At 28.6% G+C, this 26,835-nt stretch overlaps 1 protein-coding gene across 50 annotated transcripts in view; it reads right to left on the bottom strand.

The window, feature by feature from the left end:
- The window catches only part of LOC114129815 (proline-rich protein 36-like), a 29,329-nt gene extending 5,873 nt beyond the window's left edge, over positions 1-23,456 (bottom strand). For 23 of the 50 annotated variants that reach the window (XM_050203625.1, XM_050203630.1, XM_050203638.1 and 20 more), the window contains exons 1-6: positions 23,269-23,455; positions 17,893-17,963; positions 2,996-3,264; positions 656-821; positions 344-520; positions 106-284 (exon numbers count right to left, since the gene is read on the bottom strand). In XM_050203625.1, coding sequence (XP_050059582.1) covers positions 106-284; positions 344-520; positions 656-821; positions 2,996-3,264; positions 17,893-17,940 — 839 coding nt within the window. In that variant the 5' untranslated portion in view covers positions 17,941-17,963; positions 23,269-23,455. Of the gene's footprint in view, positions 1-105; positions 285-343; positions 521-655; positions 822-2,995; positions 3,265-17,892; positions 17,964-23,268 lie in introns of all 50 variants that reach the window. The other 27 variants (XM_050203621.1, XM_050203626.1, XM_050203640.1 and 24 more) reach the window with 2 other exon arrangements.
- Positions 23,457-26,835: the final 3,379 nt, after the last annotated feature.

The following is a 26,835-nucleotide window of genomic DNA, read 5'->3' as shown; positions in this document are numbered from 1 at the left end:
GCTACACATTTTTAAATTTCTATTTAACTGTTATTACTCTCTATTGTCGTGTTCATTTTTTCTATTTCTATTTTCCTTTTTTTATAGTGCATAATTTATATTTACTTTGGACATCCTGATGAATCTGTCAGTTGTATACTTGTAGTAGTTGCGGATTCATAATTATCATTATCATATGCCCAGCATTCTCTTACTCTTACATCGTAAGCTTCATCAGTGCTCTTTACATATACAATCAATGAAAGTGATTCACCAATTTTTATGATTTTGTCTACTGGTGATGTCTATAAACATTTTATTATATTACAAATCTTATTCATTTTTTTTTACATTTCTATCTTACATTTGGATATTGACCTCTTTGTATATCCATCCAACATTGTAGTGTGCCTTCATTTCCAGAAGGAACAGATACAACTTCTAACATATCGACTACAATAGGCTTGAATCGCACTCGTTTTCCTGTACCTGGCTTTGTCTCTGATGGACATGAGACTTTTCGTGCTAAATCCCATTCTTCCTAAAAAAATAGAAATTGTAACTTAAATGTTATATTATTAGAAAAATTTTATTTTATTTTATTCAATATATAAACTTTTACAAATTAATTAATTTTAGATTTTTAATACTGAAATTTTAATATCTAATAGATTACTTGAATTGTACTATCTGTCTGGATGATTATTGTATTTTCAATAGAACCTAAGTCACAACTTCCACCATCTTCGGTAGATGAACATCCCTCATTTACAGGAGGACGGCAATCTTCTATTGGTATTTGGAACTGATATGAATATTGTCCTGAATCACTCTGCACAAATCTACAAACAAAATGCTCATTTATTAGTATCATATTAAACTTTTATTATTATATTTAATTATACATTTACGATTTTAATGTTTATATTATTGTACTTTTAACTTAATTATAAGGTATGTTTGCCAAAATAGTTGTTGCATTTTCAGTTTTCTATGGACACTTTAATTTAATTCAAGTATAATATTCCTTCATGTATCTGCTTAGCTACATAATAAATAGAAAAATCCCCGATGCATTTATTTAAATTTCAAATTTTTTATACACCTTCTTTAATAACTTGTTATTATGTTTGTAGTATGCATATTATATTATGTAATCTGAATCAGAGGCGGCTTGAAGATGTATTTTGTGTTTTTTATTATGTATTTAACATGTATTTTGTAAATTTAGGGTGGTACATGATCATTATTAATATTGAAAGTATTTGAAGTAGCTATACCTAGCTTAATATTTATCCTAAGATGCTTTAATATTTTTTATTCCATATTATGAGTAAATAATAAATATTAATACATTATAATATTAAAGTATAAGTACTAATAATTCAGTCAAACTGATTTTGTATTAAGTAAAATATCAAATGTGTGCAGTGGTTTGGTATGTTTTATGCTTACCCCGGTCAAATAAAATTGTCAAATCGCCTCTAATCTGAACAGAACTACTCTGTTAAAACTAAAAATTATCTCTCCTATACTCGTAAAAGGATTTTAGTAAATATGATAGTAAGTTTACTTAAATATATCATTATGTTTTTCTAATATTTTAGCCATAAAGATAATTTTAACCGTAGTTACTTAATGCTATTAGTAGCAATACAAAAATTTATCAGAAAATGTGTATATTTTAATATATCTAATAATTATAACCTTATATAAAAAAAGTCATAACTAAATATATTTTTGATTAACTCTAAGAAAACAATAGTATAATACATAGTATATAGTATATTATAGGTATTATTTAATGTGCATTAGCTTTTATGTTTACCAAAAATATAAATATAATTAAAATTTGTTTTAATTTTTAAATTGTTATAATTAAATCTTTTTTTAATATTGTTAGTATGAATTTTCAAATAAAGAAAAATTCAGTTAAAAATATTATACATTACAGCTTATTGACTTCCGAGCACTTAAACGTCTTCTTAGAAAAAATATTAAATGTTAGATCGAGAATAAAGATAGTGATTTCATTCGAGATTTTAGCTTGTTGTGTATTCAACTGGAAATAACATTATTGTACAGAGTTAAAGTCGTCAATTCCACAAAACGATTATGAGTTTACTTATAATGTATCATTTGAAACATTAAAAACACATCTTTAAGGGGATGGCAGCATGTATAATAAAAATAAATACGAATTTAAAATGGTAAAAAATACGATCAAATAATAATATAGTTTAGTATAAATTACATCCTATCTAAAGTTACACGGTTGTTTTTTAACATAGGAGTGTGTATGTGAATTTTACATAATTTATTTTATATTATTATGTACTTTATATTATATATAGCTATCTTTAACATCAGTAGAAAATTATTGCAAAAATAAAAAATTCTAATAACAATTTAAATTGAATGAATGATGATCATTAATGTGCAATCGTATATGGTTAACTAAAATTATAACTTGAGTTGTATACGAGAAACTTAATACTGATAAACGTTAGAACTTATTAAATAATTATAAAAAAAAAGATCTATTACCAGATGATCAATAAAATAAAATTAATTTCCTGGTACTTACAGAACTAAATAAAATGCGTTCGTTTTCTAAAATGTCGACGGCATACATCGTAAAATTTATATTTTATTATTACCTATTTAAAGTTTTTATGTTGTGTGATTGTAGTAATTTTTATGGTAAGGTAACTTAAAAAAAAAATCGTTTTTATTTATTTATTTATTTATTTTTATGATGGGCTGTGTACAATACAACCATTGGCTGATTAAAAAAATAATATTAGAACAAATATAAATGATAACGTTAATAGTCTATACTAAAATATGAAAATATAATTCAACAAAACAATAAATAATATGTATAATTTCGTTGATTAGTAATGAACCCGAAATCGTGTAAAAATTATAGATTTGTATGGAATTAAAACATAAGGACATAGTATTCTTCCTCCCTCCACCATGCTTCAGTAAAGGACTTTCGTTGTGCACTCACCTGCATTTGGGGTCGTCGTGTCGACCTTTGCTGTAGATCACGCCGTTGAACGGTTCCAGGAATTCAATTTCCACAGCTATGACTCCGTTCGCTGACGCGGCGCCGCAATCCACGCGGATGCCCTTGAGTTGCACCCTGTGCTCGACGCCGTTTTCATGCCCATAATCGCTCTGGCGCACGAACCGATCGGCCATGGCGGAGTTCATCATTATTACCCCGGAATCATCTTTGGCGGGGTCCAAGCCAACGTCCAGTAGCGATCCGTCAGCCTATAAAACAAACATATGATAATATAAATAATTGATCACTTATTAAAAAAAAATAATAAAAATAAAAAATATTGTCGATAAAGACAACTGAAAAAAAAAATCATAAGAATAACCAATCTCAATCGATAATTATTATTCATCGCAAAAATGTGAGCAAGTGGTGGTGAGAGAAATAATCGTTGGACATATTCGTTACTAAAGTTAATTTATAAATATTATAATAAAACATACTGGTAATTAGTATAACATACTATAGTATTTATAGTTACACTCGAATTGTCGTATAATCAATTTGATAAACGACAATCTCATTGCGGTTTTTATGCTTTCTTTATAATATGAAAATTTTTTTAAAGGCTGGATTATTGTTTTTATTTTTTTATAAAACACAGACATTTATGTATTTTGTTCAATTTATTAAGATTATTTAAGCTTTTAAATTTAACATACTTTTGGATACTATATACCTATATATATTTTTATTTTATTTTTTCGGCTTATTAAAGATTACCGTAGTCACATTTTTTCAGACAGTTATAGGGAAATATATTTGAACAATAAAATACTATTGCAATTAATTTAAAGATTAAAAATTGTTTGGTCAGCATATTTATTTATAATATTATAAAGATCATTTTAATTTTAGTTTTAAAATGAATACTTAATCTCTTCATTATTTATATTGTCAGAAATTTTAGTTTAAATATATATTTAAATAAAAATAATACATTTTAATAGGTATGGATTAAAAAAAAACTAAAAAAACATACGTTTTGACCTAAGTATAGTTCAAATTCTAAGAAATTCACAAAAACTATATAATCATGTGTCTCTAACTGCGTATAATTATAGTTAAAAATATTAACCTTAACCATTTTTGGTCAAATTTTCTGTTGAATGACTCATAATATATTATATTATGGTCGACGTTTGGCTCAAAACGATTATCGTTTACTGAAATGGGCATGTTCGTCGAAGTTGTAGTAATGGAGAAAACTTTAAATACATGTATAGTATATAACGCAAACAATAAATAAATAGGTAATACAAATTTGGCGAGCTAAATATAAGATAACGAACGGTAAGAACTTTGACAACCAATGATATATTATAACCATAAAGCCATAATCTCACAAAGGGTATTAACAAAAAAAATATTCGAATAACACATTTAGATTCACCTACTGACTTGTTTATTTTAGCATTTAATATTGTAAATTATTATGCATTGAACTGCGCGTCATTAATTTGAAAAAAGTCCAAATAATGTAGATAGGTACCTACATTTAATAAGAATATTATTACAATAATAATTTTACAAAAATTATCAATAAAGAACGATTTAATAAACCTACAAACAGACAAGTCCGAATACAATAATATGTATCTCGTACACTCGACATATCATCCGTATTATTTTTATTACTATATTATATGGGCACTGTGGTCTGCAAATGGAAGCGTGTACTTTAGTCGTAAACGATCCATCGGACTGAAAGAACAACGCGTTTTATGATAATAATATTGTGTTACAAGTACATCGCTCGTAAATAAGTGGTGAAATATAACACGACGTTTAAGAATCGTTTGTCGGCGGCGGCGGCATAGGCGTCGACAAATGACGGACTGGAATGTATACAGCACTTGAACCGCGGTGCAATTCTGGCGATGATAATAATATCTCTATATACATACATATAATACGTATTGTACACACATAATATACGCGTGACTGAGAAAACAAACCGATATAATCGTTTGATATGGCACCGCAAAACCATAATAATATTATTATCGTGTATCGACGAAAACGAAAAAATAAAGGAGGAACGACGGCAGCCATAATATTATCATATACTAATATACCTATATAGTCACCCACGTATATTAAATATATTGTTTCCGGTCGCGGAGAAAGCGCCGACGCGCGACGGTACGAATCAAAGGTATTCCCCCGCCACCACGAAGATCGAAGGCATTATTATCGCGGAGAAACAGAGGGTAAAATGATTGCCCATTTAACCAGCTGCATAGGTATAATATTGTAATATATTATATAGTTCCTCTCGCACGACGCGCCGGTGTAGTACTTGTACACGTGTATCGGCGGAAAGGAAAAGTGCGGCGACGTAGATAGGTTTTAAACTCTTCCAGTCCGGGTCCGGGTCAAAGGTCGTGCGTACACGACGTTATTATAATATCGTTGTGTGTGTGTGTGTGCGTGTGTGTGTGTGTGTGTGTGTGTGCGTATACGCGATAAAACGTGAAAGGAACACGACGCGGCGGCGGCGGCAATAGTGTACCTATATAATAAAAGTGTTCGATCGAGACTTTTTCGAACGATCGACGGTGAACACATAACGAGACGAATTTTTATTTATTTATCATTAATATTATTCCGCCGGCCGTATAAATCGCAATACTACGGCCACTACCACGTCTCCCCCGAGGGCGCCGAGGACGCACGCGTGACGTAATTCGCGTGCGAGAGAGGCTGCGAACGCGGTCGCCACCGATGAAGCTTATAATAATAATACGTACCTACAAACCATCTGCGAAATAATAATAATAATTCGAAGAAAAAAAAACCCGTCTCTTTCGGGATGATACTTTGGCCTCGAGTCCGTTGACCATACGCGATTATACGTTTACGTACGACACCGTTCAGTGTCGGCGGAATAAATGTGCACGCGTGCACGTGGGTTTCGTACGCAAGTCGTACTATAATAGCATCATAATACGCGCTGCAGCCTGCAGGTAGCTAAATAATTTGTAAGAAGATACCGCACGATTCGATATTGGTCTTTGGCAAATTTAATGCGGCGATCGACGGGCGTGGGCATTAACGTCACTCGGACGACGACTTAACAAATATTTAATTCGACAAACCGGTCGTATTATAATAACTAAACATATATAGGTAAAATCTATTATAATATGTATGTACGTCTGCGTGTGTGTGTATATATTATACAGGGTCAAACGCGTGAAAATCGAATGGTTTTTGGAACGATAGAATAAACGTCAAAACGTTCATAAATATTTTGACTGGATGTGTCGACGTTTACAACGGTGCAAGTCTCGATTCTCGCTGTGGTATATATAATATAAAATCGCAATTGCAATTATTCAACGTTCTCTGAACGCGCATCCTTAAAAGTACCACAACTAAAAACACTAAACTGAAAATCGAGTCGTTTTCTTGTTTACGATTTCGAACAAATTACAATCATCGTCGAGAATATTATACTGCAGTTTTGTTTTCTTCCGATGTGGAGTATTATCTGTTAAGAAAAACAGACGTGACCCAAAAAAATATTTGCTCCCCCGAGACAACGTCGTCGTCGCGACATAATTAATGAGAATATTAAACATATTATTAAGGAGTAAAATTTCGCTTTAGGAAACGCGTTTCACATTTTTAAGCGCGTATAAGAGCCTTAAATTTCTTAGACTTGATTCCAGTAAGTATTCGAGGAAATCCATACGCGTAATACATTCCAGTTAGCGTGTAGGTCATATAGAACCTTTAACTTTGATCTCGAAAAAATTTTAGAGAATTCAAGTACTTTTTAAGCTTTCGACAAAATTCAGTCAAATTTATATTATTAGGATATTTTATTTAAAAAAAAAAACACAGCCATGAATATTCTATAATACCTTGGTCTGAACGTTATTTGTGATGGCCACCTAATATTTTGCGCCAAAATCGCTGACCCACCATAAAGCAATCTTTCAGTAATACTTTTTAACCATAATAATGGTACTGTTTGTGAGCATTTTTATATAGACATCAAATGATTTTTGCCAAATATCAAAAGTGAAACGTAGTGCGTTCGACCACTTTCCCCGTGCCCGTGCGTAATACAGACGTAAATCACGAGATTATTTGATGAGTTTTTTATAATATTATCATTATACAGCTATCGGTGATTCCATCAAAAATTACGTTCAAACTATTTAAGAAAAAAAAAAAGAAATCAACAATTTGGTCGTTACTATATACTAAAGCTTAAATAATATAGGGAATTTTAACTCCAAATTAATCATCACATTTCAGTTTATATAAAAATATGTACATGAAACTATAAAGTGGAATTTACGGTTTCGTTTAAAACTAGTGTTTAACATTTTCAACTTAATATGTTTTTCAAGGTTAAAAAAAAATTTTAATTTAGAGTAAAAACTGTACCTAATCTTTTATTTTATTTATTTTTTTAATGTCTTAATAATCTTTTATAGGCTTAATTGATTAATATAATTATATCATAATATTATATTTTAACTATTAAGCCAGGAAAAGTAAACATTTTATGTATATAAATAAATATATATATATATATATATATATCTTTATTTTATTTTTCGGTTATTTAAATTCAAATCTCGTGAATTATAATTTAATCTTAAGGTTTTGATAAAAACGATCGAAATAATCCTTAATTAAGTATAAGATTTACTAAAACGAGTATACCTAAAAGTGACCCGTAATAATGGAGAAAACGTCTATTTTAAAAAATGTAATGAAGTTCCATTAATATTTTAGTTTTGTGGTTTTTTTTGTCTGCTTAACAATACCTCTTGCTAAAAAGATATTTATTATTTTTTTTTACACACGATTGAACAATTAAAAGTACATAAAAACCGGCCAACGCGAAGATTTATATGTATGTGTAACATATTATAAGTAATTGGATCGTACAAGTACAAAACAGAGTCCACGCTATCGTTAAAACTATCACGGACAAAATTAGCTTTTCAATTTGTCGATTTCATTTTAATCCCGTTCGGTGAACTTATTATTGTGTGTTTGTGTTCCTCGTATTTTTTTTTTTTTTTTACCAAAGTCCATATCTCGTTTTGCCCGCCGTCGCAGCAAACTCGGGTTTCTTTTTCTAGTAAATGTACAGCCAGAATATATGTTGCGATAACGAACTAATCCAATATGTTTGTCGTGTGTCAATATACGTCGACATAAACATGACAACTACTGTACAAATTATTGTAATGCATATACTCTGAACGTGATAAATTGGTATGGCTTTCCTTATCACTGTAAAGAGAATTTATAATAGTCAACACGTGGCGCGTACAGTAACTACCCACTAACAATAGTCGAACGAACAGTGACTAATGTCAAATAATTTAAACAAGTTTATCGATCGGAAAAAATGACATTCTAAAAGTTGTCCGACACGATGAGCCGCGTAAGTTCACGACCTACAATATCTGCAGCCCAAAAATTTGAATGAATTAATCTAACCTTGGTGTTAACTTTAATAGAATTGGTATAATATTTTCGAATACGAGACCGTATCTAGAGGTTTTATCAGAAATTGGTTGATTTCGTTGACCCGAAATTGTCCGTGTACGGTTTGATTCCAACACAAATAACCAGTTATATTATAATCAGTTATATAATACACTTTAACAACGCCGAACATTACCGAATTGAATTACAATAATTTATATAGATATGTTTAGATGACGTAATTTTAATTTATTGTGGAAATCAAGATTTCTTTGATGATAGTAGTATTAATACTCGTTCAAGTTGCGTTTATATTAACGTCATAAGGATCAATGATTTATTAGGGACTTCGACGGTATATAACCCGTTCGAGTATGAATATCATCTGTAAAATTGTAAGTATGTTAACAAAACGTTGTTTTTTACGAGACAATAAAATATATTACGCATATGACGCATTTTGTTTCACAATAAGGGGACAAGCGACATAATGTTGTTGTACCTACTTACCTAAAAAAAAAATCGGCTTCAGAAATAAAAGAAAAAATAGTATGGCGTTAGGTCAAAATTCGATTTATCGACTTATCGTACATAACGAGTTTTATTTTTGTTAAAAGGAAAAAAATGAGAGCGAAACGTTGCCAAAATACTGGTATACTGAGCCATTATGCCATTTTATAAAAAAAATTGAGAACCATATGTATATTTTTAATATATTACTGGAATAAATTTATTATAATAATATAATTTAACTTTCCCTTTCGATATAATTTGTTCAATTTTTCATTGTTGTCGCTTTAGTGTTGTTTAGAAGATTTTTATGTCGATTAAAAATAATATTATAATATAAATAAACGTTTAATTTACAGCGCATATAATCACTATGTGTCAATAAAAAAGAAAAATACGAAACAAGTGAAAAAAACTATGAACACCACAGCAAAATTGAGTTTTAATTATTATTCGTTCAACAATAATACGTTTCTATAATGTTGAAACCAAAAAAACGACATGATTCTTCATGCCTAATTTAATTTTTATTATTTTATTGAATAATATAATATATAAAACATCAGCAGTTGAGATGATCGGTATCAGATATAATATTATGTACATCAGTACATCCATGATTTTGTATTATAATTCTTTACATTGAGTTTTTGATGAAATTGAGTTTCAATGAATAGTTTTGATTTTTAAAGGAAGTTAGGTAATTATTTTGTATTAGATCTTACATCAAATCCAACGCTTGTCAACACAGTTTTCATTTTATTTCATATTTTATGTAAATTATTAAAATGTTCACCGATCAAAAGCACATGACGAAAAAAACCACTCGACAAACCGTCATTTTTAATCATAATTATATTAATACTATCTGAAATGTCAAAATCGCTATGTCTGCACGTCAAAGAATACGAGTATAAAAATTCTTAAATCTACGGAAAAATAAATGTGGCTAGTGCACTTTAAATAATGAAACATAGGTAGAATGTATATTATCAAAATAATTAATACCCAGATGTTGGTGCAATAAAATACTTATGAAACAACCCTTGCAAAAACAAAAAAAAATGTAATTAGTATATGACCTAAATTCGCACAATGAACTTATTTTTTTGTTAAATACCTTTTAAATTGTTTAAATATTAAATAACATACAGTTAATATATTTGTATTTTTTTAAATCTTGTTTTTTACAATAAAATTACTTTTGTTTTTGTTTTTAAGAAATAATTGATAAAAATACATCTGAATAAAATTAAAATAAAATTATGTAAAAATAAAAAGTCTAAAATGTCTCAAAAACCAAAAACCAACATCAGCCACTGGCATTAATTATAATAATATTATCTTACCGCAATTATCTAGTTGTTTATTCACATTAATTACTATAATATGGACTATAATAATTTATAATATTTTGAAACACACAAATTTGGTATATCACGTTTTATTCTATTTACTTCCGATATTATAATATGATCCGCATGGAAAAAAATCAATAGATTTCCACGTTTATGCGTATTACAATATTAACCAGAAATCATGAACATTATAATATAAATCGCATCTAGAATAGGTTTATTATTAAAATCAATAATTTTGCACAAAGCGCGAAATCATTGACGCACTCGCTATTATATTCAGTCAGACAATGTTCATACTATTTTCTATGTAAGTACTAGTTTTCGACTGTTATAATATATTATATGCATATATATTGTCACTTGGTGAAACCACCGGATAATTCATACCGTGTGGTACACGGACGAACGAGAATACGAATGTTTCCGGTGCGGAAACTTAGAAACTTCGAACCACGTGCTCGGTGAAATTGACAAAAACTTCCCCGGCGGCCGGAGCGCGTTTATCATAATACCGACGACGGCTGTAGACGAATATATAATATATGTTTACCTATGTTTAATATATATATATATACACTATAGATAGTAGGTACATATATCCGTTCAACCCTCACTAGTCGTATATCACATATACACACACACACACATATTATATGTATTCGCGAAACATCACTCACAGTCGCATAAAACTATCATTTTCATTACAAAAACTGTAGGTACCTATACATTCGTGTAATAAATTATGCTGTCGCCGTTGCCATAGTAGCACGTATCTATATCTTCGATAATTTTTTTTTTTTTTTTGAAACCGATGAATACAGAAATCCACTGATATCTATTGGATGTAAACTAACATTTCCATACTCAATATTCTCCTTCAAAACAATCTCACTCAATAAAAATTGTTTTTCCCTTAACACGTGTTTATCTAAGTGTATTATTAATACCGTGTCTATCAAGTGCTTTTTCGAGGTAAAACTAATGATCTAAAAATGTATATTGTAGAACTTTCCTTCTCAATAATATAGACTGAAAAAAAATATAGCTCAAGCGCCGGTATAGTTTGGACGCTTCCTAAAACTTTGAAGATTTAAAAATTTTATTAATTATTTCTCCATTAATAAATAGTTTAGCTTAGTTATTTTCGGTGTTTGTTGTCGAAAGAGTGTTATTGCAAAAGTTTTACCCGGGTTTTTATGCGTCTCATTACTAAGGAACTGTGTTTACAAGTGGCCGAACTTATTTCATTGGGTGAAAACTCGCACAATAGTTTGTGTAAGTTAACACATTTTATAGTCAACATAGATAATTGGGATTTATTTATAGCTACGCATCTCTCGTTATAATATGTGTGCGCTATATAATATGATTCCCGTGCTCGACCTCTCGACAACAATAATCTTGTTCTACTCAAAAAGTATTTTTTTTTTTTTCGATGTCGGTCTATACCGTATATAATCGGCCGGATCGCCGTTCGCGTCCTTGACATTTATAAACGCGTTTAAATTATTCATAATCCTTACAGTAACATTCGTATAATATAGTGTATACTGTACGGGCAACGCGTATAGGTACCTATCACCAGCTACTCAGAGTTTCACAACATGTACGTCGCATCTTCTTCGTCTTCTTCGACAGACTACTACGACAAGTCAAACGTCATAATGTTGTATAATAAGCGCTCGTTGTAAATCTTTTAGCGGCCTCGTTATCTGATATAATCGTGTATAGTAGCCCATCTTTAGAACCATATTTATCCTTGTCTCCCTAGTTTGCCGTCTAGTCTCACACCTCCCCTCTCATTTACTGGACGTGTCGCAATCGTCCGATGAGAACCGATTACGGGACGTAACTCCGTAATGATTGTGAAATATATATATTATATACATATAATATGGGCTTGGTAAAATCACCGTCGAATGATTAATGAACGCGGGGCAAATCGCTGCCACTGCCAAAGTCAAAACTCCTATACGGTCGCATTTTGTCAGTCGAGGACGTACCCTCTCTACCACTCTCATAACTCCGAATATATGATGAGTTATTATAAAGTTTATATCTATATACTTATATATATATATCCTGTATAATAAAATAGAAGACGACATTATCGCGTGCAAGAAGTCGCACTATAGCTAGCTGTGAAAGTTCGACTACGCCTTTTATTATACGGTATAACGTTAACCCGTAGTCTTGATACGGAAACTTTACAAAAGTGTAAACTATATTTACGTCTTGTTCGGTGACAACGCGTTATAAAGATCTAAGTTAAAACACGTCTACGCGCAAGTCATATTATATAAATATTCAAACCTAAATAATAATCTATTTTTCAATCATCGTTACAAGAATATTGTATACTGTTTACAAATTAAAATACTACTCTTATATTAATTTCCTTAATCGCATACATTTTTTTAAGGAGCCGCCCTCTATATACACTCAAAACTATCACTGTATTCACACCAGTGTAAATTTTTAAAAACCAAAATCGTCAATACACATTATAGTAGGTATTGTATTATTTTTGTACAGAAATTATTTATATTGTGGTAGTTTATAAAAAAAAATCTAAAAATGTAGGGTAATTTTATATAATTTCAATAAGCTAGAGATGATTTGTATCGACGTTTTTTGTACAGCGTTATCTAATCTTTTAAAAACTACTTATTATGATATAAATGCACTTTTTATTCATCATCAAAAATATTAATTTAGCGATTTATATACGTTTTGCGTTAACTTGGTCTGGACATGATCGAAAAGGGATAGACAAAAGTGCCTTATAATTAATAACGATATACCCGCTAACGGATAACGCATATATACCTAAGCACATTGTGGAGATTGTCACTTGATTTCATATTATTATTTATTAACTTTAGTTGGGTTTTTGTTAAAATAAATAATAATAATATTTGATGGTAAAAATATTTGTATTTAATATGTATTAAAATTTTGTTAATCCTTTTGACGTCTCACAGTGTTATTTATATTTTTGAAATGCCGCAAAGTTCAAACTCAAAGTACATTGTTTAGTGTATGCTAAATAGTTGAACGTCATAGTATCAGTTAAAATATTATGTACCTATTATATAGGATAAACTTTAGACATTAATTTTCTAAACTCTCGTGGTAAACACATTTTCTATTTATTTATGTTTGTAAATTGTATTATGACTTTGATGTTTTACTATTTCTAAATAACATTATTTATCATTCAATATAGGTGTCACACAAATTTTGACAAACACAGATTTTTTGAATAAATTTAGAATTGTCCATGGTACAAATACTTTGAAGAGATAATACTGAATTCCGATATACTTATACAAATTCTCAGCTTTATAAATTGGATAGCTTTTCAGACCGACTGTTATACGATATTATAAATACAATATTCTTGTGCCAGCTAGCTACTCATATATTTGCATAATAAACTCGCAGCGCATTATACACAATATGTGCACACTATCACGCATATCCGAATCCATTCAATGGGTACTTATTATAAATTATAATAATTAAGATAATTATAATATTATAATGATTCTCTCATTTTTTTTTTTTTTTTTTGTTATTTAAAAACTGTAAATTTTAAGTAAATCACACGTCAACTGCATAATTATTAATTGTAATCATATACATCATTATATTTAAAAACCGTGATAATTATAAATTGATTGTATAACTGATATTTTCAAAAAAAAAAATAAATAAATAAATAACAATTATCTTAATACGTTGTTAATACCATCGTCGTATTTCGCGTTTCTTAAGAATTCTAATCCATTCGTAAATAATCACTCCTGTCATTATAGATTAAGATTCTGTGTGTATACTAACTCTCGTTAAATTAGACCAGGATGAAACTGAACACCACTCGTTTCGACAAACGCCGCAATAGTTTAAATCGCCGACCGCAATAATTATTGTACATTTACGCGCGGGTTATCGTCATTTCAGAAATCGTTACAAAAACTACATAGTTAGTGTACCTCACAGACGATTGTTGACATCAATGGTCTTCGTTTTTCGCCAAACACAACGGTTATCGTATTATTCTTATATTCTATCGCAGGGATTTAATGTATTTGCTTATTTGTCTACCAAACGCGTGTTCCAAAGTCGCCACGAACGAAACTAATTATTCACAACGTCTACATTTAAATTTTGAAATTTTATTTCGCGTCTTCAGTACTTCATGTATAATATATTTATTATAATTTAATTTTCAGAAAAAAAAATACAAAAAAAAAACAATTAAAAATATCGAATCCGGCTAATCTATGAAACAACTTCTGCACGGGCAAGCACCGTATGTACGTAATTCGTTAAACTATATTATAATAGGTAGATATTAGGTACCTACTGCAGCCTAGCTAAACGGCATGCAGCGCGTAATTTATTAAAACAACGCGTAGTGATGATCGGTCGCTGAGCTGCAACGTCGGAGGCGTGTGAATGCGCGTCGAGAAAGCGAAAGGATTATTAAAGTACCTATTAAAATACGTAATAATAATAATAATATTGTGTATATTATTATGTATCGAAGGCGTTTCAGACGTTATTTCGATAATATAACAATTAACATAATGCGATCTATATACTATAATTTAGTATATGCTGTATTGTCTTAGTGATTTCGAGTTTGAAATTGTATAACAACGAGCCCTGTCGCATCGCACATGTTTCATAACATCTGACTTACGCCCATAACATTGTAATAATAATATTACATGGGTATTATTATTATTTTCTAACGGACTAAACGACTGAGCACAAAAATTTTTATACGGCTGGCCGGTGCAAACATGTATAATGACGCATTGTCATCACGATGAAGTACATTGTCACGATTATCGGTCGGTAGGTACTTATGAACGTGATATATCGTAAAAAAAAATTTAAAAAACAGTTTTAAAAAAACGTCATAAAACCCGCTCGTAAAGCACCGCAATACAAATTACGTATCATAATATTATAAGAATTTTATAACGCGAAAACGCTGTGGCACAGTTACCTCGTGGTTTTAGACATTCGATATAATTTCTCACGGTGATATAAAAAAAAATGTATGCAGAGACAAAATAATATGATGCTCTTTTTATTAAAGACTGAATGGAATAAAAATATGATAGAGTCGTCAAAATCATTCGAACTAAATAGACTACCAAGTATTTTTCGAGCGCCAAAGTCCTCACAAAACGAGGTACCTATTAAGTTTTGTCCGCTGTACAGTGAAACCCGTAATTATAATGATGTTGTTCAATCATTATTGTCGAAGAATAGTAGAGAAAGTTTCAAAATATCAAACTTTGAATCTAATTTAGAGATAATACTATAGTGCTTATAGTTTTATTTCATATAAATCATATTATTATAAGACAATATACGATTGCACATTATAGGTACGGAATTGAATTTAAATTTTTAATAATTTATAGAAACTAGAAAGTACTATAATTTATATTGGTAATAAATCAAATGACATATATTCCTCTATAATACTATCATTAAAGTTTCAAAGAATAATTCATGTCATTAAAAATGTTCTTTTTTAGAAATATTAACTAAATTTTATATTTGAAATGTTCATCAAACGAGTTTAACAATCATAATTCATGACATTTTCTTTCTTTAAATTCATACTGTTGTAAGTCTTTATTTTTTTAACTTCGATTTAGATTTTTTTAAACTAATTTTTTATTTATTATGATTTTAAATTGATAATTATATTATATATTTTAAGACTTTTACAAGAATATGCAATATTATAACACTACAGATAATATAATTAATTTCCCTTGCTATTTTTTTTTTTTTTTTTTATTCTTATAACCATTAATTACAATTAACTGTATTTAATTTATAAAAAAAATTATAATCAAGATTTTAAACAAATACTAATATTATAAAAAAGTGATAATTTTTTTTAGAATTCAATTATTTTTAATGGAAATAATGTAAATCAAATTTAATTTATGTCTAAGTAACATCTGCTTAAAGGTCCGATAAATTATTAATATATTTCTTTAAAACATTCAAAATTGGTTTTAAATTGATTTCAAAAAAGAAAAAGTCACAATTGTCAATTTATAGAAACTTCTATTGACATTTAATTAATTTTTTCTGAGTAAAAAGTATGCGTAGTGAATATCACATTTATTGAAGCTTTAAACATAATGCCTAGATAAACATATATTGCATTAGTATTACACGCTTTATTGTGTAAGTTTAAAATCTAAAAAACTATTCCAAGTTGCAATAGTAAAAATCGAGTATGCCAATAAACTCGTATTCTATAAGTAAAAACATTCCAATAATTTAATCAATCTTAACTACAAGTTTATCTATGAAAATAAACATTAACCGAACTTATATGTAATCTTTAATACTATAAAATTAAGAAAAATGTACACAATGTACATTCTAGATATTGTGATATTATTAATATGAGTAGAACTCGTGTGCTTACGAACATATATTGTTAAATCTGACGTTATAAAGTTAAAATATAAATAGAAAATACTAAGCTAATTAATTTTAACAATACACTCGAATAGTTGAGTAATCTAATTAGTTAAAATAATTTAATGTCGAAAAAAAATTAATGGAAGTACCTAGTTGTATAAGATTAATGTATTATTCTAAGGTGTTTGTGTCCAAAATCCAGAGACTAGTTAGTTAATTTAAAATATGATACGATAAGATATTGTGTGGAACAGCTTGCTTGCTCTATAGATATATAATGTACATAAAATGTACGCACTATTTTGTAGAATCATAAATCTTTAAAACGTCTTTAATCTTTTATATAACCTCAGCTCTAATCAGAAAATCTCAACACCTGTGTACTGACATTTTAAATTGTTTTCCGAAACTTAGCACATGTAATTGATTCTTTTTCTCATACAATAAGAGTTGGGATTATAGCATTAATAATATTTTGAAAACATTTGTACATTTTTAAACTTGTTTATATTAAAAATCACAATAGTAATAATAATAAAATTAATTGATTCATATCGAATATTATTGTATCTAAGTCCAAAAGAAATATATATTTTTTATTATGTACTTACAATACACATTTCTAAGTAAAAAAGAGAACTCAATACACAGTCAAAAATAATGAAAATAATATTACCATTAACTCGTATACTTGAAATTTTAATTAAATCTACCAGAAGTATGATGCAAATGTATAATATATTAATAATTTATGAAAATCAAAGTAATTTAAATCTAGGATATATAATTGATAGGTTGTGTTCAATAACGCGTTTAATATGTATATTTTAAAACTATTTTACATTTTTGACGAAGTAAGCTGATTATAAACCAGTAAACTGCTTTTCGCGATATAAATCGACTTGACGTCGATCCTTTTGAACAATAATTAATCAAATATTACCCTGATCTCCGACCCCGAAATTTACATAACAAACTAGCGGTCACTGTGTTTTCATAGTATAACTAATTTTCGTTAAACAGTCAACTTACCTTAATGAGGACTGCCAGAAAGCACAAGGGCAAAAAATGCCACAACATTTTGAGGGCGTCTTTGGAATTCACTGTAAAACAAAAAAATAAAAATAAATCATTAAAAACTTTATAATTTTAATTTCGGAAGCCGAGACTAATTGATGGCATCTAATAAATAATCAATTATGCAACTGCATTTATAATATAATATTATACTCATGATAACATCGATAACGATAACAATAACAATAAATTATGCTGTTTATAGGTACCTATACCACTCTTAATATACATAATATCGCATAATGTTGTGCATGACTTGCTCGCGCGTGACCTCAATATGATGTGTGTCTAATGACGAATATATTATTAGGACATATATTATGGTCCAAATGATAGCCACAGTTTTATAAAAGATCTTTGAAAAATTAGTATGAAAATAAGTACTTAATCTTTTTATTTGAAAATTAGTTAACATTATCATTACACAAATATTTTTTATATTTAATATTACGATGTTACCTAAGTGCCTCTATTTTAGGGTAAATTAAAGGACACGTAAAGCGTTGTATACATAGAATAGGACTACAAAGCTAACATTTTTATCTGATTAAATTTCCTATGTTATTTAAAATATTTATAACAATATAAGAATATATCGCTTGCAATCTTAAATTGTACGAATAAAAGAAATAATTGTGAAGTGATCGCTAAATGAGTTTTTTTTAAATATTAAAAAATATTTACATAACTAAACAGATAAATTAATATAGTAAATAGAACTAGACAATGCAGCTTCTAATTATCAATAAATTATAAATTATGTTTTTTCAAATTTTAATAAGTGTTCTGAATAAACCAAGAAAGTAAAACAATTTAATCATAACGATAAATTTTATTTTAAATATAATTAGAATCTTATAATACCTATTATTATGTACTTATCTACAAAATATCAAATATAATATTATAATTTGTTAAAAAATATATTTTAATGATTTAGTACGTCTTAAAGATAAACATATTAATTAACGCGATGAAAATAATTCTGTCGTGCTTATAATAAAAATTAGTTTAACATTTTTTTTTTTTAATTGTATTGTTACATAAAAACTGAAAATGAAATAATTACATTCTAAGTATTATATTAACTTATTAAGTGGTCCAAGTGACTTGGGAACTATGAAGTATTTGTATTATAGTAATATCAATATTGATATTGCGTAAGTGATTCGATAAGTACTCTTTTGATAGAATACTTCAAAACCTATTGGATTTCTAATGTGAAATTCTCATTATTTTATATGGCAGAGATTAATTATTTAAATCATAAATATATTATAATAATACAGATACAATATTATATGCAATTATTTTTTACATTATTTCGCCTGCTTTTCGATAACGTAATAAAATATTACATCGTATCTTGTTTCGACTTCCAGAAAAATCTTGGAACATATTATAACAACCATGTTTAAGTCAGAAGGTAAATTATTTTTAAAAATTGTAATAAATTTAATTTTTTTTTTTTTAAATTATTTAAATACTCCGTAAACTTAATATACGCATAAACTATTATGTACGGCACGTGCAAACTATAAAAACTATTAATAAAAATACCTGACTAATATGTCAAGTTATGCGCGTACTTATATAAATTATATACATTATACATACAATAGAATAAAAGTACATTATAACACACACACACACGCCATCGGCTACACATAAAGGCACATCGTTCTTAACGCATCCGAACGGGTAGCGCTGCATTTTGTGTACGTTTTCGGCTCGTAAATTTCACGACCACGACCGTATAATGAGTTTTGCCGTTTTATTGCATAAAACTATATAGGATACATAGATTTCGAGGTTACACACAAGACCCACAGAAATGTCAGCCGACTTACTTAAGGTGACTATTTTCCTCCTGGACAGTATAATATTTATATCTGCAGGTGCTTATCTATATTCAGAGACATAACCTTATTTGTTCGTATGTTTCCAAAACATTAAAATGTGATACGAAAAGTATCGGAAAAGATTCCTAATACTTATTTTATGCATTGTGATACAAATGGTTCTATCCGTGAAAATATATTTTTTCAATTTGTTATTAAAAATTTAAGTACCAAACACATACGCGTAAATAATATACAACGAATTAGATTAAGTTAAGGAAGAAAGGTTAGAACGTCACGGGTTGACCTTACGACCGGATCGTCCGACAGTTCACCCCCCCCTCCCCCCGAAACACAAAATATTTAAAATTTTACCGTCAATAGAACAGTAAGTTATTCTTACATAATATTATACTACTATTATGGTGCAGCATCGAAAACGACGATTTGTCGTCTGAAACACCGTCGTTGCGCATGAACCGCATTCATCTGCAGATGTTACAAAACTTTACTTAAGTAATATAATACATATATAATGATATCCTCGGTTTTATGATAATAATATTATAATATCGTAATCACGTCACATTTTTGCGTGGCGGCCAGTCCCGAAGCAGTTACAACAACTAACATCACAATTAAAAAAAAAACATAACAATTCGCAAGTAGGTTCCTATAATATTATGAAGCGTACGTGCACTCTAGACGCTCTAATATAAGACAACGCCGATGATAATGTACAAACAATGTAATTATACACTCACAATGTGTCGTTATAATGATATAATATATGTAGACGAGAATAACGTACCTACGGAACTCTGATGTTGGTGTGTTGGAGGCGGCGACACAAATGTCGGTCATCCGACTTCGGGTCTGCAGTGGGATGTTATTGTTCACACGATAACGACGTTTTTTTTATTGTTATTATTATTATTATTATTATTATTATTATTTTTGTTTGTCCGTCAATTATTAATTTTTATTATTATAATGATTCACCTGTCAAAAAATCGCCCGTGTGAATTTTTAACTACGAAACGAGCGGGCAGACTCTATCCAACGTATCATGCATATCGATTCCGCAATCCCCCCCCCCATCCATTAAGCCACCGTCATCGATTAACTAATATATTATTATTGTAATCAACGAACTCGATAAAAACAATAAAACAACTTTCGAGCCATCCCCGACTGCAGTAGACGATTCACTTTTATTTTTATCGAATACCTCTAAAAACCGCAGGTGATCATCGAGGTCAAATATTTTGTAAATAAATAAAACAAATAGTTTTATATCCTGTCATGACTTCCTATGAAAAAAAAAATAATAATAATAATAATAACGATTTCGATGCTAAGCTCAAGTGTAGTCGACGAGAAGATCGTAACTGTATAGGTATACAATGTAAAAAAAAATTGTTTATTGCGTGCGTTTACACCTGCACACGTCTTCTCATACAAGTATTAAGATATTGACCAATAAATTATTTTCGTTAGTTGCATATTAAACGATAAAATAACTACTAACGAGTGAAATTATTTCTAACGATTACGAAACTCACCGTCCATTCGAGTTTTAATTCGATAATTTTCGATTTCAGTATATATGTAAAAAAAAAAAAAAAAAAAAACAATAAATCCTAATTTAGTCATTAACGTTTATTAAATAAAGACGAGTTGAAATCAGTTTTCGGTATATCTACGGAATCTCGAAAAAAAATACATAACAATAAAAAACTTATAGTAACGATTTTTAATATAGCTATATAATAGTATAGTGTTAGTGTCGATAATATTTGAATGTTAAAAATAAATCAACAGACTGGCGAAATACGAATAGAGTGAATAATAATTTATTGTTCAGATGAACAAAAAAAAAAAAAATTGTAAGAACAATTTACCTGGAAATGTGCCGTTTTGTTACATTAGAATACCAGCTGCCAAACTTTTTTAAGGCAACAATGTTGTGTTTTCTATGAAGTTTAAGTGCAACGAGTATAGTGTATTTCTTTTGAATTGAATATGATTTGCTCTCTATGAATACAATGTATTTTATTTTCCGCGTTTAAACGAAACGTATGCAGACTGCAATAAACTACAAGGAATAATAATAATATTGTTGTACTACAACGAGTTTGAAGTGTTTGGGTTACTCGAAGTGCTCGTTTTATTTAGTCCGTATTGGTGAGAAACACCAGAGTCATCCGAGCGACGACTAATTAGATGGCTAACCGATTTTGAATGCGGGATTACTAATTATTCATTTTCTGGACGTTGTACGTTCCCTGAGAGAACCACACGCGTAACACCGTTCAATTAAACGTGATTCGTGACCTGTGTGAAATTCTAAAATCACGCAAAAATACACAAACTGGGAAGTTAAATAATAATAATGAAATACCTATGTATATATTATTATTATTATACGGTTTTCGTTTACATAAGTTTATCGCGCACGTTTTTTTTTTTTTTTTTGTATTTTATTATTTTCTTGTTTTATTAAGAAAAACAGCAAATCTCCAATCTGCTTACCTATGTTATTTGCGCAAATTATAATATATTGTTAAAAACGTATTATAATAAAGGACAATTAAAAGAGAGCGAGATTTTTTTTTTTTTTTATTTAATTAATTGACGTTCATTCGGATAAGATTTTCTAAAATAATATTTTAGAAATATATTATATTTCTTCAGATCATGTCAATATCGCGGACATTTTCAACAAAAATAAGGGTGAAATAAGTCTCAGCATCCTATTGTTATGGACTATTGCTTATTAGTACTTACAATTTAATTAGTTAGAAATTACTAGGTCAAATTTCGTTCATAAATATTTTCTAAAAAATCATTTCCTTACAATTTACATTAAAAAAATGATGGTTCGCCCACAATATTTATTCCTAAACTGTATGCAAATCCAAGTTTTTTAATATAATATAGTCTTTAAATATAAGTACTTTACAATTCTAAATATCAGAATTTAAAGAAATGATTACTAAAGAAAAGTTATGCTTAGTAAATCCCCATGTAAATCATGTTATTCAGTATTATGTGAAATAAATTGATCGTTTTCATCGCTTTTAACCGTTACGGTTGTCGTTGTCCGCTTCGATTCAAAAGAAAAATTCATTGTATTTCTACATCGACGTACCATAATATTTTATACATGTACGTGCGTATGTGTATATGTGTGTCGTTCAATATTATTTAATGAAAAAACGACGGACACATACATTAATACAATTTTATTTATGGTAACATCGATTTGTGCGAGCATGTTTAATTGTTCATATAATATATATAAGTAATATATATAATTATTGTATTTCCAAACATTCATTTTTTCAGTTTGTGTGTGTGTGAATAATGTAGAACATTTAAAAAAAAAAAAAAATTTTAAAATGTACATATTCAATTTTAAACGATCGTTTAATGATAAAAAAATGCGCCTTGTTCGTAATAAAATATTATCATAATTTAAACTAACCTTGTATTGATATGTATCCGGACGCTCAAAATGCGAAAATCCGATTTTTGTCGGTTGACGGTTGCTTTTTTCAATTTCAAACTTTAAAACGTTAAGAAAAAAACACCGCAATCACATCACCGGAACAGAATCGCGATACTACGCGCGCAGTACATTTCTCGGACGATCGCGAGAATAAAGGAGACGATCCCAGTCGTGGAGAAAGTTTATATATATACCTGCCGGTCCCCGGCGATGGCAAACATTATAAACATACCTACACGATACGCCACTTTTTTACCATTATTATTATTATATTTATTTTTTTCTGGGAGACGGTGGCCGTGAAATTATTGCCGGCCCAATGTATCTTCAATAGTATTATTACACCAGTTTATGATAAACCATCGTTCCCCCGCCGCAACCACGAATATCATTTATAGGGTGAAGATGATGATTTTCCTAATCGTCTTTTATGAATCATCGATTTATTAATTACTGTCTGCGGCTAGAAGTTAACCGAAACTGGCAATATAATTATCACTAATATTGTTGTAAGGTATGTCGAATTCAGACAGAAAACCTATCCGACTCGAATGCGTAACGAATAGGAGTTTTTTGTTTAAAAAAAAAACCCGTAAAACACAGCTAGGTAGGTATACCATTATAATAAATTATACATTAATTAAATTGCAGTACGTTAATGATATACGCGCAGAATCAATTGTAATATTCACTATGATTTATGGTCTACGGGTTGTATCGTTTATGTCGGAATCGAGGATCTACGGCAGCAGTGTGGTTTTTTTTTCATAATTTTAACATTTGCAAAACTAACCATTTTTTTTTCACAATCAAATATTGTGTTATTAAAAATAGGTATCAGAACAAAAAAAAATTAAATTGAATACCGTTATTTTTTTTTTTTATCGTTGCAACAAATCATCGTTTTACTTTTTTGGTTGCGATTATAGAACTTTATTATTTAATTATTTTTACGTTATTAAAACAAAACATATTATTACCCCGACTTCCTAGAAGCAATTTAAGAGTGGGAATACTTTACGCTCAATTATACAATTATAAAAGTATATAATATAATACTTAAACGCCACATACAATAAATTATTTAATCAATCTATGATCGATTTAATCAAACATTTAATCGTCATATTTTAACGATGGCTTCGTACCAATAGATTATTATTATTATTATTAATAATCACGCTTACGCTTGTGAGCTGTACACATACCTATACATGGTAATAATAATATAATAGATATGATATTATGAACATAAATCGTTTTGTCGATATAATAATATCTCCATTGTACTGCAGTATATGTTTGAACTTTATGCGTATAATTCCACCATTTCAAAATTATTTTCAATTAAAAACCAATGTAATAAAATTAACGATATAATATTTGCTCCAGCGGTAGTACAATAAAAACTGGAATAATATATTTTAATAATTCTTACTTGTAACCGATACAAACACACAACTTATGTTTACCTTTTTCTGCAGAAAACACAATGTGATGCAGATTTTCATCATTAAGGTTTGACATTTAATCAATTCAGTTTTTTTTTATATAATTTATCCTCATAATTATTTAATTTTTATCACCAAATAAAATTGTCAAGGTTCTTTGTAATAAAACTGTATACTTTATTTTTTTTTTTTACATCATCCTTATTATCTGATGGATATTTGACATTTTAAATAATTTTTATAACACTCATCGGTACAATATGGACTTTATAGGACAAAATATTAACGACTTTTCATACACTCAATTTGTATACGCCCAACTTTATATTTAATTCACAATAATTTTACTAATATTTCTTCATAATTATACTATCGTTTGGTATTTGTAATAAATAAATATAAAATATATAATATATTATACAATATACGTGCTGTGTAGGTTGTAGTTAATAAAATACCTTTTTAATATTTCCAGTAATTTTATACATCCCTAAAAACACGATGTATAATTTCGCAACCAAACACGATAAAATTTTTAACATTGCAATAATTTAATGGCTTTTTAAAAATTCCTATTAGAATTTTAAATATAAAATATAATTAATAAACGAGGATGTGTTTACGGTTAATATTAAATAATTTAATATTTCTACCCAAACTGTTAGATTTTGTAATATATACATTTAAAACAATACCCAACTTTGAAAGTTCAAAACAAGTTTTAGACGAATTATTTTATACCTACGTAAAATTCAATTTTGGTTTTAGGTAAAACTTCAACCCAATATAAATGTAGATTTTCCATAAGAAGTTTTTTTATTTGTTTATATATACCCAGAAAACGCAACATTTACCATGAAAATGAATAGTAACCTATTCAAAAAGTTTTTGTTTGTCACAACACATAAAAATATTTAAAGTTGTTGAGTCTTTTATTTTTTATAAGTCAATTTCATTGTACGGCTGCGAGAAAATAATCGATCATATTTGTCTATCCTTCAAATGAAATTATAGTCTAATACAATACTAAGTAGATTTTTATACCCTACAATATTCAAATGAATATCATATATTTCATATAGCTATTATGTATTGCTATTATTATTTAAATTTAAAAATGTTTTATATAATCGATATTTTCGTTATTCTTACACGTCTAGATACAGCGTATAACAAATTGTACATCATATTATATTATTCATACATCATACGAATAATTAGATAATAATATTTACCAATAATAATAATGTATAAAATAAATTGAGTACCTTCTAATAATTACTGTCGTTCTTAAAAAACATTTCTTTTTACATTTTTTTCTCAAGTATGTTATCACCTACAAGTAATAGTCACACTTATCTGATTTAATTAAATATATACATCAGGTACATATTAAACTAGGTAATGAAATTGACATCAACGTAAAATAATATTTATACATTTTCAAAATAATAAAATATAACATATAATCAGGTGCGGATCCAGTACATATTTACGAGAAGGGGGGCAATCTTAAATAGAATTTCGCTAAAAACGCTATCGACAAAACAGTGCATTTTATCTGCTGACGAAAAAAGATATTTTTTTGATTCACCAGAATCTACTAGGGAGAGGCCATGGACCCTTGCCCCCCCCCCCCGGATCCGCGCCTGAACATAATATTATGTAATGCTTAAATCGTTTATTATTGAAATATGGAAATACGATAATAAATATCTATGTATGTACGTTATCTACATTTAATTTAGTACCTATCATTTTTAGAAAGTGTTTTAAGCTCCATTCTTCGTTGTTGTTAATAATTATTGCTTAAATTGTCTACATCTAATCACCCTTATTGTATATATATTATCAATTGGTATATATTGGTAAGATAAATAATGGTGCCTGTATCTTAAACGTAGTATTTATGAGAATCGGTTTTACGAAAAATAAATTGAAATATGTAACCACAGATAGTAGTGATTGTATCATTACAGACGCAATATAAATCAATACAGAATAAATAATAATACCAAAATCACAAAACACGTTTAATACAGCGAAATACTTAATAGAATTCTTTTATCCGAGTATATAGTATATTATTTCC

This window comes from Aphis gossypii, chromosome 3 (genome assembly GCF_020184175.1).
Source record: "Aphis gossypii isolate Hap1 chromosome 3, ASM2018417v2, whole genome shotgun sequence".
NCBI lineage: Eukaryota > Metazoa > Arthropoda > Insecta > Hemiptera > Aphididae > Aphis > Aphis gossypii.
Note: the sequence above shows the minus strand (reverse complement) of the source record. Positions and strands in the feature narration are given on the sequence as shown.